We start from the raw sequence: 19,089 nt of genomic DNA, 5'->3' as shown, positions 1-19,089 counted from the left end.
ATTTAAATAGCATGTTTATGTTCTCTCAAAGTAATTTTGAATGTGCAGTCATGGTTGTAACTATTGTACAAGGTGTATGATCCAAGTTCCAGCAGTTTCTATTTTTAATAAACCTGTTCCATAGCTTATGGCCTCTATCATGATCAGAACAGCTCTGTGGAGCCTCAGTTCACGGGAGGTCTTGTATGATAGTCAGTTAAGGCAGCAAAGGGCAGGGCAGTCAGCCTCAGAGCAAAATGTTAACAAGTTAATGGCTTGAAACGCATTTAACTTTTGAAGGCATTTCGGGAAAGAGCAGCCAGCAAGGCGCGCTTGGCGGGTCAGCTCATCTCTGACACCCAGGACCGCCCATGGCAAGGCTGAGATCAGAGACGGGTTGATGGGACTGAGCTGTGGTTCTGTGTGTGGAGCCAGCGCTGAGCATTAAAACACTGGGCTGAGGGGCAGGTTACTCTCTCACCCAGTCCTCAACTTCACCACTGATTGAACTCACCGAATGGGATCAACAAAGTAAATGAATGTAAGTGCTTTCCTATACTTTACTTGAGGCTTTCAATTAATGTATGTTCACTGAATATAGATGTATTGAGACACGCAGCAAGGAGACAGGCCCTACTGCTTACCGAGAACGCACCGATCATCCACCACCCGTTTGCACGAATCCTACAATAACCATATTTATTTAGTTCGTAAGTTCATAAGTTCAAGGAGCAGAATGAGGCCATTCGGCCCATCAAGTCTACTCCGCCATTCAATCATGGTTGATCTATCTTTCACTCTCAACCCCATTCTCCTGCCTTCTCCCCATAATCCCTGACACCCGTACTAATCAAGAATCTGTCAATATCCCCCTTATATTAATTCTCCATAAATGATCATCAATGGCCGCCCAGATTCAAGCACGACACACTGGGAATGATTTACAGTGGCCAAATAACCTACCGACCTAGAGATCCTTGGGATGTGGGAGGAAACCAGAGCACCAAGAGAAACCCGTGCGGTCCCAGGGCCTCCGCTCAGACACCATCCAAGATGAGAATTGAACCCAGTTTCTGGAGCTGTGAGACAGCAGCTCTTTTAGATGCACCATTTTGCACCACTTAAATTTCAAGTGAATGATTAAAAATATATATATTTCAATCCTTTTGATTTGCTTTCAAATATCTCTAATCATCAGCGGCATTTAAAAACAATTCAATGCTATTTGAAAGAACCATTCGGGCTCGCGAGTGGCATGTCTACAAGATCAGCTCGCTACCTGAGGCTAAGTTTATACTGGAGAACCACTGTACTTGATGCAATGACATGGAGCTTGTTTGAATCGTGAAGTGGGAACGACACCAGGGTGGGGACATGAAAATGATCCAGCTCCAGGAATGATCCAGCTCCGTACATCAGTTTTAACCCTTTGTCAGAGCTCTGAGCACAATGTAATATGTCAAGATTTTAACCTTGTTTCTCTCTCTACAATGGCTACCCTGCCATTTTTGTTTTAGCTTAAGAATTTAAATCAGTAATTTGTCCTTTGTTGAAATGATTGATAGTTTAGTTTAGAGATACAGTGCAGAAATAGGCCCTTCGGCCCACCGAGTCCGTGCCGACCCAGCGATCCCCCCATATTAATACTATCCTACACATACTAGGGACAATATTACATTTACACCAAGCCAATTAACCTACAAACCTGTACGTCTTTGGAGTGTGGGAAGAAACCCATGCAGGTCACGGGGAGAACGTACAAGCTCCGTAGAGACAGCACCCGTAGTCAGGATTGAAACCGGGTCTCTGGCGCTGAAAGGCAGCAAATCTACCGCTGCTCAACCGTGTCGCCAAAATCTGGCGGAGGGCATTTTTACGCAAGCTGGTGATACTAGAATCTCAAACAATAACAAAGGAAGCCTTCAGTATATTAAGCAAGCAATTGGTAAGTTGTGAGTGATAAATGTGTGGATGTTACTCCCTGAGTATAGAAGTCCCAACCAGCACTTCAGTGTGGTACTGAGAGTGCTGCACTGGTGGGGGAACCATTTGTTAACAAAGACTCAATGTTTCCTAATATTGATTGAGACTGTCATAGTGCAAAACATGTAGACGGGGCAGAATTTGTCAAATGTGTTCTGGAAAACCTCAGGTGATATGCAGAGGGCTCTACATGGGAGAGGGCAATACTTGATCTAGTCTATTAGTCCAGTAGGGGAATTAGGAGCTAGAGGACATAGGTTTAAGGTGAGAGGTGAACAATTTGATAGGAATCTGAGGGGCAACATGTTCACACAGATGGTGGTGGGTGTATGGAATGAGTTGGCAGAGGAAATACTTGAGGCAGAAACCACAGCAATGTTGAAAAGATATATGGGCAGGTACATGATTGTATAGATTTAGAGAGACATGGGGCAAGCGGGACTAGTGTAGTTGGGGCACCTTGGTTGGCACGGGCAAGCTGGGCCGAAGGGCCTGTTTCTGTGCTGAATGACTCTATAACTCAGAGCGATCTCCTCAGCTCCCCTCTGATGTAAAATAAACCACAACACTATCTAATGATGAACAAATAGGATGATTACCTACTCAGTGTTTTGCCCAGTATTTATTCTTCAACCAACTTCATGGTCTTGTTTTGTTTTTTGAGCTTTTATGGTTTTTGTGCTTCATGTATCGTGGAAGCCACTACAATTCATTGAGTGAAACGCACCAATAACTGGTGAGGTGGCAAAAGATACTGTGTCTTTCTCGCCTTGAGATTGCTTTGGGTTCGCGGTGGGTTTACTGTGCGTGATGGCAATCTTGATGGGTAGGTGTGTTTGTTGATGTGAAAGCAAACAGACTGTGCAGTGACTGCCACAGACCCATCCATCTCCCTCCCAACAGTACTGCGAAATGCTGTAGCAGCAGCTAGTTTTAGCTGCTGCTCCCTAGACTCAGCCCACACACATGAAACATTCCACACAGGATTGCACTGCCCTCGAAACCCTTCAGATAATCAACAACTTCACCGCTGCCTCCGCTGCACTACAGGTGGATTAGGACTCGTCTAAAGAACAGAAAAAGATCTGCCACACCGTGAGGTAACATTTTTATTTCTCTTTTGGTTTCTAAGTGAACAATTCCTCATTCTTTCAATCTCAATTCAAATTAGCCTTTTATGACATTTCTGTGTCTTTAGGTGTTGAATAAAGTATCATAATATATCACATACAACCATTTCTGTGATTTATTAATGGCTTTGCAGATTGAGAGAGGCTCCATTTCAGAGGAGACAAATACTAACCTTAGATAGACACAAAAAGCTGGAGTAACTTGGCGGGTCAGGCAGCAACTCTGGTGAAAAGGAATGGGTGACGTTTCGGGTTGGGTCTGAAGAAGGGTCTCGACCCGAAGCGTCACCTATACCTTTTCTCCAGAGATGCTGCCTGACCCGCTGAGTTACTCCAGCTATTTTCAGTTTAAACCAGCATCTGCAGTTCCTTCCTACAAATACCAACCTTGTCTTACGTCATCAAGCTCCTTTAGACCTGAACATAACGTGACATTAGTGTGCCAGAGAAATAGAGTTTGTGGGTTATACATGCCAGATGAATGAACCTTGTATGAATGTCACTGCTCACTGACTATATGGAGTGCTGAGAGTGAGCTGAATCTTATAAGGCAATGCTGCTTTTGGTTTGCCTGCAGTACTGGAGGGCAATCTTGATACTGCTAATACTCCACCCACCTTGGTACAGATATTGGCTTTGGTATCAAAGGCATGTTCCCCCACTGCAGTTAGATTAAACAAAGAGAATATTGCATTCTCAGATTGACCCCATGAAATATAAATAGGAGTTGTGAGAATCAGGAGAATGCAATTAGTACCAAAGTGAGACTGAAGTCAGCTCCCTGTGCATCTGTACCCAGTCAATACAGAAACCAATTACCTTGGTGTATCACACAGCTGTAGAAGACTAACAGTGATCTAGTCTAGAACTATATAATGAAGAGCAAATCCATTCGGATCCATATTGGATCCTGCTATTTTTCCTGTTTTCCGCCCAATTCTCCATAACAATTATTTTCAGTAATCCTAAAGTCACACGTCAGCAGGTTCAAAAATAGTTATTTCCCTACAGCTGTCAGGTTCTTGAACTAAACTGCACAATCCTAATCCTACAACGGAACGCCATGGGCCACCTCTTGCACGACTGTGGACTTGCCCCTTTTCTAATTATGGTTTGCACGAATGTCTTGTTATTTTGCACAGTCCTTTTTTTCTTTTATTCTTGTTTAATTCATGTATATATCATGCATATTTCTGTGTGTGTTTGAGTCTGTGTGCCGGTGTTGGTGTTGGGTTGCAAGGTTTTCATTGCACCTGTACTTCTCTGCACTTGTGCCAATGGCGATAAACTCGACTTGATTTGAATTACTCCTGAATGTACCTGGACTTTTCTTGATGAACATTTTAGATATGTTGTTATCTCATGTTTAGTTTCTCTGGGGAATCCTCATCATTTGCAGTTACATTTGGAAGGGGATGAACAGGTTTAGTATTGCTGGTCTGATGGGGATGGTATTGTGGTGTGGACATCATAAAGACTTTGAATATGCTGCCTTTTTATTGTAGCTTATGCATTTAATCCATCCCATCCACTAAAATGGATCTCAAGGTCACGAGTTGCCTCTTACCACACTGGATTGCCCTTTAATCTAATAGCTGTTGCCGATCTGTTGTCCTCCGATCTATTGTCCAGATGAGTGGGACAACCCTTACCTGGTTCTTGTCCATTGTGCTTGATTACTCCAGCTCCTTGTCCATCTCTCACTCATGACTACCCTTCTTAGGGCTATGCTCAGTCTTGGCACAGCTATGCTTTCTGCAAATGGGAATTTTAAGCAGAGTCCTTGACTTTTTTTAAGGCAGGGGTAGAGATAGTTAGCAGTGGGAGGAATGGTTACAGGGTAAAGCTGAGAAGGCAAAGTGGAGGTTATGGTCAGGTGGGCCATGATCTTCGTTAATGGTGGCCAGTCTGATGGGGCTGAATGGCCTGTTGTTCCTGCATTGTGGTTATACAACTCTGCCACTCTCTTCTCCGTCAAGGCGATATCTCTTGATATGGCTTGTTTTGTTTGATTACACTTCTGTAAAACGCCTTGGTATGTTTTACTATGTTAAAGATTGTTGTGGAACTACAAGCTACAAAATACTGGCGATGAAATCCAAACGGAAAAAGTGTGGAGATAAAACTGGAAGATATTATCTTTTTTTTAATTGCCTGGAAGGCTTATTACCAATCAGTCACCTGTCTAATTAGAAAAATATCCTCCTTTGGATGTTGTGCTATCATGTTGATGCTGCAACACACGTGGCTGCATGGGACTGCACTGATCTGGCTCCATTCTTACCATCCAGTTCTGGCCAGAGCTTCATCTATTCGGGTGGAAAGGAACTGCGGATTCTGGTTTACACCAAAGATCGACACAAAACCCTGGAGTAACTCAGCATGTCAGGCAGCATCTCTGGGTAGGGTTTCTCCTCCTGTACCTGCACTATTAACTCTGGAGCCCAACCAATTATTAATTGAGACACCCCTACACCCTTCGATCTCTTTTGCACCCACCTGCCCACAAGTTGATTTCCACATACATGTAGACAACACTCGGCACTGTCTCCCTGTCATTTTGATTTGTCATGAGGCTTATCTAACATCCAGTCCATCCAGTGTATAAAATCACCAGAGGAATAAGGCAGGTACGGGGTACTGAGTTGGATGATCAGCCATGATCATATTGAATGGCGGTGCAGGCTCGAAGGGCCGAATGGCCTACTCCTGCACCTATTTTCTATGTATCTATGAATAGACCGGATAAACGCACAGTCACTTACCCAGAGTAGGGGAATCGAGAACCAGAGGACATAGGTTTAAGGAGAGGGGGGAAAGATTTATTAGGAACCTGACGAGTAACTTTTCACACACAGGGTGGTGAGTGTATGGAAGGAGCTGCCTGAGTTGGTAGCTGAGGCAGGGACTATGGCAACATTTAAGAAACCTTTAGAAAGGTACATGGATAGAACAGGTTTAGAGGGATATGGGCCAAATGCAGGCAGGTGGGCAGGTTGGATTGAAGGACCTGTTTCCATGCTCTATGACTCTGCTGCATGAGCAGAAATTTACTCCAATTAAATAATGGGAAACCCAAACACTTTACCACAGGACTCTACCACAAACTCCATTCCTTGGTACCAGCTCTAACCCTTATCCTGACTGGTGTCTGAAGCTGAACCAGTGTCTTCACAACCTCTTGTTCTATGTGATTCCAAACCATCCTCTCCCACACAGACATCATGTACTTCCAACCCTTCTTCCCGTTTGCCCATTTCCAACCCTGTTGCCCATTTCGTCATCAATTCCTGTTGCTTCCTCCATGTCTTGGTTAGCTCTATACTGAGTTAATCCATTGGCTTTCCTTGTTAGGTTTCCTAATCTCGACATGAGGTCATCTAAAATGCTGTTGTTCCCTAAGTCACACTCTCCAGCCAGCACTACATACTCATGGAACAACAATGATTCCCACCACGTATTTTCAAATCTCCATAAACCTCTATGATCTCATCCAACTAAACATTCTTTCTGGATTTCTCTTTGTTTTGCACATATGGTTTACTTTAGCCTATCACTGGTGGCCTTGCCCTTAACTGCTAAGTTCCTAGGCTGTGGACCTTGCTCTCTCTCCCTCTCCAACTATCTTTCCTCCTTAAAATCTACTCTTTAAGCAAGTAAATCACCTAACATTTCACAATGAGCTTTCATGGGAACTGAAAGGTCATAATTTCTCAAAGTTTCTGTGCGGTTTCTGTGCGGTTCCCGGAGGTTGCAGGTGGTTGCCGGAGGTTGCAGGTAGTGGAAGCAGTTAGGGAGACTGACAAAAACCTCTGGGAACCTCCGGGAACCACACTGAAGCCTTGGGTGGGGCGCAAGTCTCCAGAGGTTTCCGTTCAGGTTTCCTAAGTGGGACAGGGGCATAAGCAATAGAGATTTTGACCTAGGATTTGCTGTGACACGTTTCAGTTGTTAGTTATCTTTAGTCTTCACTCAAAAATATTTTACACCAAATCTACAGGAAATATGAATTAATGAAGGGGCACTGAGGGTCTGTCGACAGCAAAGGATGGGATCAATTATCTGTAGTGTGAAGATGGGTCCTGATATTGGATGGATCTTGTCAGTCACATTGTCGAGCGAGTTGTGCCGTTTCCACATTGGCTTCATTGCAAACTTAGAACCCACAAAACAGAAATGTAAGCAAGTCACCCTTGATCGTGTAAGAATCCCAAGGAAGAAATGATCCACTTTACCCACGAAGGCCACGACCTGAAGATGGACACAAAACGCTGGAGTAACTCAGCGGGGCAGGCAGCAACTCTGGAGAGAAGGAATGGGTGACGTTTTGGGTCAAGACCCTTCTTCAGGCCCTACCCTGCCTCTTGCTATCTGCCAGCGACTTATGCGCCAACAAGAGATTGGGTTCTCTTTGTGTGAACTCCCATTCTGTTCCTGTTGAAATGCAACCTGTCTCCTTGCCCTGCACCTTTCTCGTTAATCAATAAGCATTAAGGATCGGTGAAGCAGTGAATGTGTGAATGATTGTTGTGAGTAGCATCAAATTAGATGGAAGGAGAAATGCTGGAGTAGAGAAGTTTGTCTTAAGCAAGAAATTACTTAAAAAATTAAAAGTTGCAGCAACTAAATCATTTTCATACTGAGCGTACAAGAAAATATATCTTGTCATGAAAAGGTTGTGGCACTCCCTTTCTAAAGCAATTGTTTTCACACCATGCCAATTTTTTTAATTAGTTTAGTTTAATTTAGTGATACAGCATGAAAACAGGCCCTTCAACCCATCGAGTCTATGCCGATCTGCGATTTCTGCACATTAATACTATCCTACCCAACAAGGACAATTTACAATTTTACCAAGCCAATCAAACTGCAAACCTGTACGTTTTTGGAGTGTGGGAGGAAACCGGAGCTCCCGGGGAAAACCCACGCGGGTCACGGGGAGAACGTACAAACTCCGTACAGACATGCACCCTTTGTCAGGATCGAACCCGGGTCTCTGGCTTCAGTTGCACCACCGCGGCACCCTTTGAATTTGAATAGAAGTGGATCCATTCTGCTGCTCTCAAGTGGCAGGGGACAACGAATGAGGCTAGCAAGTTGGTGAATTACAAATCACTTCACCACACTTGCTACAAGTTATGGAGCCTGTTAACCATGGTAACAGCATGCATCTTAACCTCACTTCTATTTCCCCAGCATATTCCGTGCTAATACCTCTTCATCACTTGTGAAGTAATTTGGAAAGCCTGCAGATGCATTCCTGGGACAAATAACAGGAATTTTCCATGCAGAATTATGACCTTTAGACCACGGTGTGCAATACACTCTCTCTCTTCAATCCCCAGAGATACAATCTGTTGTAGTTGCAAATATAATTGATCTTTCATGTGCTAAAGCCTAAACATGGAGAGTGTTTGGAGTATAACCAAGAATGGCACAGCTTCAGGCTGTCTCTGCCTTCAGTCTGTCCTTGTGCTCAGTCCAATCAGGCTCGACCCAAAGCGGGTAAAGTGAGTATTATGTTTCACTGTGGAATGTTTCAGTGAAAACTTGTTAAAACCTACTTCTGGCTGCATTCACACGATGAGATCTTGTTATAAACTAAACCGCTGCCCCGAATGTCACTATTCTCACATGATGCACCTCAAACCCCGTGTAACCTCCTAATGTTCACAGAGAAGGTGCCAATGGAGCTGCTGCCTCACAGCGCAAGGAACTCAAGTTCATTCCTGACCTTGGATGCTGGCTGAGTGGAGTTTGCACGTCCTCCTTGTGACCGCGTGGGTTTTCTCCAGTTGCTCCACATCCCAAAGACGTGCGGGTTTGTAGGTTAGTTAGCCTCTGTAAATTGCCCCTCGTGTGCAGGGAGTGGATGAGAAAGTGGGATAACACGGAGTTACTGGAAAAGGGGGTCATGTGAGGAAACTGATGCAAAGGGATGGCGAGGGGAAGTGGTGGTGAAGTGACAAGTTTAGTTTAGAGATACAGCGTGGAAACGGGCCCTTTGGCCCACTGAGTCCACGCTGACCAGCAATCACCCATGCACTAGTTCTATCTTGCACACTGTGGAAGATTGTTCCCGATGTTGGGGAAGTCCAGAACAAGGGGTGACAGTTTAAGGATAAGGGGGAAGTCTTTTAGGACCGAGATGAGAATTTTTTTTTTCACTCGGAGAGTGGTGAATCTGTGGAATTCTCAGCCACAGAAAGTAGCTGAGGCCAGTTCATTGGCTATATTTAAGAGGGTGTTAGATGTGGCCCTTGTGGCTAAGGGGATCAGGGGGTATGGAGAGAAGGCAGGTACAGGATACTGAGGTGGTTGATCAGCCATGATCATATTGAATGGCGGTGCATGCTCGAAGGGCCGAATGGCCTACTCCTGCACCTATTTTCTATGTTTCTATGTTTCTAATTGCACACATAAGCTACTGATGGGCAAGTGAGATAGGGGCAATCTCAGTGGTAGGTTGGGTGAGTGGGGCCAATGGCTGCTGGAATGGAGTGGAAGGTGGGTCAGTGTGGATTGGACAAAGCTTGGATTGGCCTAGCCCAGGGAAGTAGTGTGATGGGAGGCGATGAAGAGGGTGACTAGGGATGGTCGATGACAGCTGCAGGAAGACCGGCAAGGGATTAATTGGGAATTAATTCATGGCCAGGACTGAGCTGGGGAGCTAAGAGTCCAGTGCAAGAGAGATGTATTCAAGAGATAGTTAGTCACAGCTCTTAGAGTTAATGGAATCAAGGGATATGGGGAGAAAGCAGGAACGGGGTACTGATTTTGGATGATCGGCCATGATCATATTGAATGGGCCGAATGGCACCTATTTTCTATGTTTCTATGTTTGTGAGGGATATGATTTAGTGCAGGAATCAGGAGAGAAAGTTTATCTAATGCCGCCCAGAGAACCTTTTCTGGCTAATAGTGAAACAATTATTTTTGTTTGGAAATTCCCTGCTATACCTATCACAACAGAGACATTACAGACTGCAGCAATACCAGGTTTCTAAGATAGCATGTTCCCTAAACAATAATTACTGGACAATGGAGCCGAGATTAGTGTTAAGAAATCTGATCAGGTGGACCTCTGAAGGTTTGATCACATGACAGGTTAGCAGGTAGTGACATCGAGTCACGTGACGTTGACCAGTGCGGTTGCCTTTACCTGGTTGTGAGGGCGCTGTTGTTCGCTTTATGGTGTCGTATCTGTTCCTGTGGTGTGAAAAGGTTCAGGGACCAAGAGCCCATTTGTGAGCGGGTGAAGGGGGAACCAATTGATGGTGATGCACTGACTTGTATTGATAATTAGCATCAACAATAGTCGCCCTTGGTTCCAACCAAATAACCAACAGTAATGCAAATGAGTCATTGGCAGAGAACATAATGAAAGGAGTACAACCTTGCTATCTGACCTGCGACAAGTAGCAATCCTATAACATTGCTATTTGTCTTGAAATCGCAGCCAGAATTCTCTGCACCCACAGTATTGTGTAACACTCTCATTCAAAGGCCTGCTCTCTCTTTCTGTTTCCTTTCCCTGTCTGGCTTCCAGTACTTTTCTGAAGTTGAATCTGCCTGCCCTTGGACTTCACAAGTCCAAAAATTAACTGGAGAAGATTGGTTGGGAGGAAGGATAACAGCTGAGGACTGAGGCACAGGGGAAGGTAGAGACTAGTAGAAATAAGGAGCTGCAGATACTTGTTTACCAAGGGAAGACACCAAATGCTGGAGTAACTCAGCAGGTCAAGGAGCATCCCTGGAGAACATGGATTGGTGACATTTCAGGTCGGGACCCTTGCAGGAAAGATGAGATAGGCTGGCATTATTTTCCTTAGATCTGTGAGGCACTGTGGGCAGACTTGATTGAGGAATATATAACCTCGGTGCATGTGACAATAAACTAAGCTGAACAGAATGTGGAGATCTTGCTTTTGATGGGATGTTGCCACGCTGAGTAAATGCAGACTTCTTCCTTTATGTGCATCAGACAAAAAAGTGTTTTTAAAAGTTCTGATTGAATTCATTTGCATTAACATTTGCATTTCGTTCTTTCAATCTTCCCCAGTGAAAGAGCGGGAAGATGGCCTCGTTGTTTCGAAGTGAGGAGATGTGTCTGACGCAACTTTTCCTGCAAGTGGAGGCTGCTTACTGTTGCATTTCTGAGCTGGGAGAGCTTGGCCTCATGCAGTTCCGTGATGTGAGTAAACACTGGCAGCACGCTCATACTTTTCAAATCTATTATCTGGCTGGGGGTATCACTGACAAGGTGAACATTGAGTTTTGGTTCCAATTTAGTTTAGTTTATTCTTGTCACGTGTACGGAGGTACAGTCAAAAGCTTTTTGCATGATATCTAGTCAGCGGAAAGACTATACATGATTACAATTGAGCCGTCCAAAGTGAACAGATACAGGTTAAAGGGAATAAAGTTTAGTGCAAGGTAAAGTCCGATTAAAGATAGTCCAAAGGTCTCCAAGTTCAAATGAGTTTATTGTCATGTGTCCCTGATAGGACAATGAAATTCTTGCTTTGCTTCAGCAGACAGAACATAGTAGGCATTGACTACAAAACAGATCAGTGTGTCCATATACCATAATATAAATATATACACACATGAATAAATAAACTGATAAAGTGCAAATAACAGATAATGGGTTATTGATAATCAGAGTTTTGTCCGTTCCAGGTTTAATAGCGTGAAGGCTGTGGGGAAGTAACTATTGCTGAACCTGGTTGTTGCAGTCTTCAGGCTCCTGTACCTTCTACCTGAAGGTAGCAGGGAGATGAGCGTGTGGCCAGGATGGTGTGGGTCTTTGATGATACTCCAATGAGGTAGATGTTGGTTCAGAACTGCTCTCTAGTTGGTGATAGGATGGTTCAGTTGCCTGATAACAGCTGGGAAGATACTGTCCCTGAATCTGGAGATCACACTTCTGTACCTCTTGCCTGATGGGTGAGGGGAGAAGAGGGAGTGGGATTAGTCCTTGATTATGCTGGTGGCCTTGCAGAGGGAACTTGAAGTGTAGATGGATTCAATGGAAGGGAGGTTTCTTTGGCAGTCTGCTTGCCACTTGTCAGCCCATGCCTGACTTGTTTAGGTCTTGCTGCTCGCAGGCATGAGCTGCTTCATTCACAAGTTGTAGGAGTAGAATTAGGCCGTTCGGCCCATCGAGTCTACTCCGCCATTCAATCATGGCTGATCCCTGCCTCCTAATCCCATCTTCCCATAACCCTTGACACCCGTTCTAATCAAGAATTCGTCGATCTCTGCCTTAAAAATATCGATTGACTTGGCCTTCACAGCCCTCGGTGGCAATGCGTTCCACAGATTAACTACCCTCTGACTAAGAAGTTCCCCCCCAAACTCCTTTCTAAAAGAGTGCCCTTTAATTCTGAGGCGATGACCTCTGGTCCTAGACTCTCCCACCAGTAGAAACATCCTTTCCACATCCACTCTATCTATGCCTTTCATTATTTTGTTAGCTTTAATGAGGTAATTCAACCCTCAACCTTCACTGAGGAGCTGTTACTTCAATCTTCAATACTTCACCATAGTGTCCTGGGGGAAGGATTAGCGCCTTAAACTAGTTAAACCTCTGGTCCCGCTGCAGTTTCTACAGGTGAAGCTGCAGCAAGCTGAACTCCTGATGGCTTTTGTATGTGACGTGGTTTTAAGTTTCACCGTTTACAAAATGTACTCGATCTTCCCCATGAAATAAGTCAACCTGCATTTAAGCGCTGCCTTGTTGAAGTTTGTGTGTGTGTGTGTGTGTGTGTGTGTGTGTGTGTGTGTGTGTGTGTGTGTGTGTGTGTGTGTGTGTGTGTGTGTGTGTGTGTGTGTGTCCACCCTACAATATGAATACTCAGTCATTTGCAAGTAATCTATTTTTGAGCTTGCTGTGCCTTGTGGTGCAGAGGTAGTTGTTTCTGAGGGAACGGCCTCAACACTTGTGATTTTTTATCAACAATGCTATCTAGTTCAACATGTGATGAGGACCTGTGATCTCTTTTTAATTTTCCTCCATTTTATATCTTCATTTTTGTCTTTTATTCTTCCTGCGATAGAATTAGTCTCCGACCAGCACCTCAATCAGGTTAGGTACGAGGATGGGGAGTGTGCTGAACTGTTCCTGTTGGTTCAGTGTGGTCAGATTACCCAGCTGATGACCAAACATGTGCTTCTCCACCAAATTGTTACTTAAAACTGGAATTAAACCTGAAACCTTAAGACCACAAACCACACAGGCACTGGATCTGTAAAACCGAACCTAACCAATTCCAAAGGCAAGTGTAGCATGCAGTGACTCTACCTATTTTTTAGTTTAGTTTAGAGATACAGCACGGGTAACAGGCCCTTCAGCCCACTGATTTCCACCAACCAGTGATCCCTGCACATTAACACTATCCTACACACACTCTGGGCAATTTACACATACACCAAGCCAATTAAGCTACAAACCTGTACGGCAGGAAACCAACAATCTCGGAAAAAACTCACGTACAAACTCACAAGTCCGTACAAACTCACAAGTCCGTACAAACTCCATATAGACAGCACCCGTAGTCAGGATCGAACCTGGGTCTCCAACGCTGCAAGCGCTGTAAGACAGCAACACTACTGCTGCACCACTGTGCCGGCCCATATTGATCAACACAGGCCATTGATTGAAGCTGGGATCTTTCTGTTCTTGGTGGCTAAATGAGCTGTCAGCTCTCCCCAAGTGGTGTGCATAGGCGTGAATGTGCCATTGTGTCAGCATGTTGGATCGCTGCTCATCTGTAAAATCTACGGTGATTTCTGAAGGTGATAGTCAGCCATTGGAATAGAGAAGATAGGCACAAAATGCTGGAGCAACTCAGCAGATCAGGCAGCATCTCTGGAGCAAAGGAACAGGCGACGCTTCGGGTCGAGACCCTTCGACAGGCTGAGAGTCAGGGAGAGGTGAAACTAGATGCATGGGAAGGGGCAGGACAAAGCAGAGCCTGCATCGATGGCCCAGGAAAGGTGGAGCCCACAAAGGTCTCAGGAAAGATGGAGCCCGCAGATCTTTGAGCAAACATTGAATATACCAGTGTAGTGATGTTGAGGGTAAGCAGGTATTGGAGGAGAACAACACAAATTTTTTTTCTTCTTCCCTGCAGCTGAACGCAAGTGTCAACCTGTTCCAGCGTAAGTTCGTAAATGAAGTTAGACGCTGTGAGGTGATGGAGAGAATTCTTCGTAAGTCTACAAAAATCATTTTGTAATACTTATTTGTGGGGTTTTTTCTCATGTAGCTAGAAAAATCCATTCAGGAGTACCTGAAATTCTACAAATGATAAAGGAATACCTCAAAGAGACGAGCAAAGAAACAATAGAAAAAGACAGAAAGTGCTGGAGTAACTCAGCAGGTCAGGCAGCATCTCTGGATAGGTGATGTTTTTGGTCAGGATTGGGATTTTTGTCATTTTTCTAATCTGAGGGGATTTGGATATAAATGTAGTGACGTCATACCATTTTATATAGGGTGTTGGTGAGAAAATCTGGAGTTTTATGTATAAGTAATCTTCCTATTTAAGAAAAGGTGGAAAAGCCTGAGAAGCAGCTCAGAAAAGATTTACTGAACTAATTATGGCGGTGCTGGCTCGAAGGGCCAAATGGCCTACTCCTGCACCTATTGTCTATTGTCTATCGTCTAATGCCTATATTGGGCGGGTTGCCTTGCGAGGACTGAAGAGGGGTTTTGGCCCGAAACGTTGCCTATTTCCTTTGCTCCATAGATTCTGCCGCACCCGCTGAGTTTCTCCAGCATTTTTGTCTACCTTTGATTTTGCAGCATCTGCAGTTCCTTCTTGAACAATTAAAACAGACAAGTACCTGAATGGTTGTCATGGGGGGATGCTTCTTCTGGGAGAATCTAGAACCGGGCCTCACTGTTTAAAAGCAAGGAAATGTCCATTTAAGAGCTATGGTAAAAATGTTCTTTCTCAGTCTCGACATCACTCGCCAAACTTTGTCCTGCCTCATCCCTCTTCCAATTGAGTTTATAATCAGACCAACCATGATTTAATTAAATGGCTGAGCAATTCGAGGGCCAAGGAAGCCTATTCCAGCTCCTAATTCTACGTTTGTATGTAAATTCCCCCTTTGCAGGTGAGTTTGCATCTCTAGATTTTTTCCATAACATAACCATAACATAACGCAAGCTTTTCTTTATTCCAATGAATTATCACAGCACAGTTCAAAAATTGAGAAAACAGAAAAATATAACCAGGGCAGATACAGACAAGTGAGATAAAAGCTGAACATCAAACACAATAATGTCCATTTATGGAAAGTCAAAACGAGATTGCAAAAGATTTATTTGGCAGAAAACAAGAATAAGAACTGTTCAATATGAAAACACGCTTAATACATTGTAAAAATGTCAAGCGTGATGATGGTAAATAATGAATGACAATATAAAGACCAATAATAAAGATATCCTGGACCGTACTGGCAGTTTAGTTTCGAGATACACCACCGAATCTGGCCCTTTGGCCCACCGAGTCTGCACTGACCACCGATTCCCGCACGCTTACACTATCCTACACACACACACACACACACACACACACGAGGGACAATTTTATTCCTACAAACCTACATGTTTCTGGAGTATTGAGGAAACCGGTTCACCGAGAGAAAACCCATGCAGTCACGGGGAGAACGTACAAACTTCGTACCGACTGCACCCGTAGTCAAGATTGAACCCGGGTCTCTGGCGCTGTAATGCAGCAACTCTCCCACAGCGCCACCCTGCTGCCCCTGCTGAATTTTTGGAAGGAGGGGTAGAGCACTGAGGGGAAGTGGTTCTGTACAGTACACTTACAAAGGCATGCAACCTGCTAGGCACAGATAAAATTAACAACCTCAGCATCGTAAAGAAAGAAAATGTTGCCACTTGAACTATCTTTCAATCTATTATTTTGTCTGACAATTAATTCCACCATTATGTCACTTGGTACACATTACTTGGAATCAACATTTACTATAAACATATTAAATTGTTAAAACATATTAACATATAAACAGCAGAGCATTTTTGTTCTCTTAACTCAAATGCGCATGAGGTTAGGCTGCATTTCTGCAGAAATAAACTATAAACATTTACAGTGTACTTTAAACTTCAGAGATACTGTGTGAAAACAGGCCCTTCAGCCCACCGAGTCCACACCAACCATTGATCACCCCATACACTAACACTATCCTAAACACTAGGGGCAATTTACAATTTACAGAAGCCAATTAACCTACAAACCTGGACGTCTTTATGGGAGAAAACTGGAGCACTCGGAGAAAACCCCAGGTGGTCACAGGAAGAATGTGCAAACTCCATACAGACAACACCCGTAGTCGGGATCGAACCCGGATCTCTGGCATTGTAAGGCAGCAACTCTGCTGCTGCGCAACTGTGCTGCCCAAATGACCTTTGGGCTAATGCCCTTTTTAATGTAAAGTTGACAACCTGAAAGCTTGAATCTTTTGGTTGACACAAAATGCGGGAGTAACTCAGCGGGTGAGGCAGCATCTCTGGAGAGAAGAAATGGGTGACGTTTCAGGTCGAGATACTTCTTTAGACTGATGTCAGGGGAGGGGGCGGGACAAAGGTAGAAAGTAGGTGGAGACAGTAAGACTAGTGGGAGAACTGGGAAGGGGATGGAAAGAGAAAGCAAGGGCTATCTGAAGTTAGAGAAGTCAATGTTCATACCGCTGGGGTGTAAACTACCCAAGCAAAATATGAGGTGCTGTTCCTCCAATTTGCTCTGGGCCTCACTCTGACAATGGAGGAGGCCCAGGACAGAAAGGTCAGATTGGGAATGGGAGGGGGAGTTGAAGTGCTGAGCCACCGGGAGATCAGGTAGGTTAAGACGTACTGAGGGGAGATGTTCAGCGAAATGATCACCGAGCCTGCGCTTGGTCTCGCCGATGTAGAGAAAGCTTGAATCTTTTTTCTCTCTCTCATTTTCTTGTTTTATTTTCAGACTTCCATTATCTGCAGTTTGTTCCTTTGTGACTTTTTTTTAACTTCCCAATTCCAAAGTAATGTAACAAATCTTATTCTTGCATCCTCCTGTTGGATTGGTAGGATTTCTGGAGATTGAGATGGAAAGGGATATGATTGTCGTTCAGGATGACGGTGAGAATCCACAGGCTCCTTTTCCAAAAGATATGATTGACCTGGAGGTAAGAAGGGAAATATTCAATGGCTCAAAATATTATTGCACGCCACAACTTGGAGTTGTCATCTCTCCTGAATGCAAAATGTTGGAAGAGTGAGATGTGAAAGAAGTTAGATTCTCGCCTAGTTCCCAGTGTGTTTAGATCCACAGATATACCAGTTAGGCATAGAATATAATAGAAACCTAGAAACATAGAAAAATAGGTGCAGGAGTAGGCCATTCGGCCCTTCGAGCTTGCACCGCCATTCAATATGATCATGGCTGATCACCCAACTCAGTATCCCATACCTACCCCCTGATCCCTTTAGCCACAAGGGGCACATCTAACTCCCTCTTAAATATAGCCAATGAACTGGCCTCAACTACCTTCTGTTGCAGAGAATTCCACAGATTCACCACTCTGTGTAAAAAATGATCTTCTCATCTCGGTCCTACAAGACTTCCCTCTTATCCTTAAACTGTGACCCCTTCCTTGTTCTGGACTTCCCCAACATCGGGAATAATCTTCCTGCATCTAGCCTGTCCAACCCCTTAAGAATTTTGTATGTTTCTATAAGATCCCCCCTCAATCTTCTAAATTCCAGTGAGTACAAGCCGAGTCTATCCAGTCTTTCTTCATATGAAAGTCCTGCCATCCCAGGAATCGGTCTGGTGAACCTTCTGTGTCTTGTTCTGAGCAGGGTGCAGAACAGCTGGGAATGCAGGTGTTTGTTGAGATTGCGGGCTTCTTGTGAATTAAGGTATCATTATCAATGGCTACCTGCAGTGAAATATCTATGAGGCTTTGCTTTGGTGGAATGGAACTTGGATGCTGCACTGTATATTAGCGTTGTGAGAATTAACAGGAAAACTTTCTTTACATTTCTACAGGTTGTTCTGGAAAAGCTGGAGCACGATCTGAGTGAGGTTAACCGGAACCAGCAAACTCTCAAGCAGAACTTCCTTGAACTCACTGAGCTCAAACACCTGCTGAAGAAAACGCAGGACTTCTTTGAGGTAACCTTTTTGCACAAGCCCACTGGGATAGAAAGCATGGAATATATTAGGACATGGGTTATATGCAGGAAATCTTCATGTCAGGCTGATATATATTGAAAGGATAAATAAAATGTTTTTTTTTTTTAAATGGATGAAGTTTAGTTTAGAGACACAGCGTGGAAACAGTCCCTTCGGCCTGCCAAATCCGCACCAACAAGCGATCACCCATGCACTAGTTCTCTCCGACACACTAGGGACAATTTGCAGAAGCCAATTAACCTACAAACCTGCACTCCTTTGCAATATGGAAGGAAACCACAGCACCCGGAGAAAACCCATGCAGTCACAGAGTGTCTTTGCCACAAGGGAGGCAGGGGAACCAAACACATGTCTCACCGCCATCTTCTCAAGGACAACTCGGGATGATGGCCAATTATATTTGTAACGCCAAAATGAACTGGGGCAACTGGAAAGGCAAATTGCACCCTGCCCTCCCCTCTCTTCGACGAGAATTCCCTCCCTAAACCCTTTCCCATCTTTTAAGAACACCCTTAAAATTCAGAGAGGCAAGTGGCTGCAGATGCTGGAACATTGAGCAAGACACAGTGCTGGAGGAACTCGGTGGGTCAGGTGTCATCTTCTGGAGGGGAATGGACAGACCACAGTTGAGTCAGGACCTTTCTTCAGACTGATGGAGTATGGGGGTAGAACGCGAAGTCTGGCAAGTAGCTGGGTGGGTGGTGGTAGCTGGGTGGGTGGTGGTAGCTGGGTGGGTGGTGGTAGTGACAAAGGCTGGAGGCAAAAGGGTGTTTGATCAGGAA

At 44.4% G+C, this 19,089-nt stretch overlaps 1 protein-coding gene across 2 annotated transcripts in view; it reads left to right on the top strand.

The window, feature by feature from the left end:
- The first annotated feature begins 410 nt into the window (after positions 1-410).
- The window catches only part of atp6v0a4 (ATPase H+ transporting V0 subunit a4), a 50,861-nt gene continuing 32,182 nt past the window's right edge, over positions 411-19,089 (top strand). Inside the window, exons 1-5 of one of the 2 annotated variants that reach the window (XM_033037730.1) lie at positions 411-520; positions 11,155-11,286; positions 14,231-14,309; positions 17,197-17,294; positions 18,161-18,286. In XM_033037730.1, the coding sequence (XP_032893621.1) occupies positions 11,170-11,286; positions 14,231-14,309; positions 17,197-17,294; positions 18,161-18,286 (420 nt within the window). In that variant the 5' untranslated portion in view covers positions 411-520; positions 11,155-11,169. Of the gene's footprint in view, positions 521-2,855; positions 3,063-11,154; positions 11,287-14,230; positions 14,310-17,196; positions 17,295-18,160; positions 18,287-19,089 lie in introns of those variants that run through there. The other variant, XM_033037729.1, reaches the window with a different exon arrangement.

The sequence above is a fragment of the Amblyraja radiata genome, chromosome 19, assembly GCF_010909765.2.
Source record: "Amblyraja radiata isolate CabotCenter1 chromosome 19, sAmbRad1.1.pri, whole genome shotgun sequence".
Lineage (NCBI taxonomy): Eukaryota > Metazoa > Chordata > Chondrichthyes > Rajiformes > Rajidae > Amblyraja > Amblyraja radiata.
Note: the sequence above shows the minus strand (reverse complement) of the source record. Positions and strands in the feature narration are given on the sequence as shown.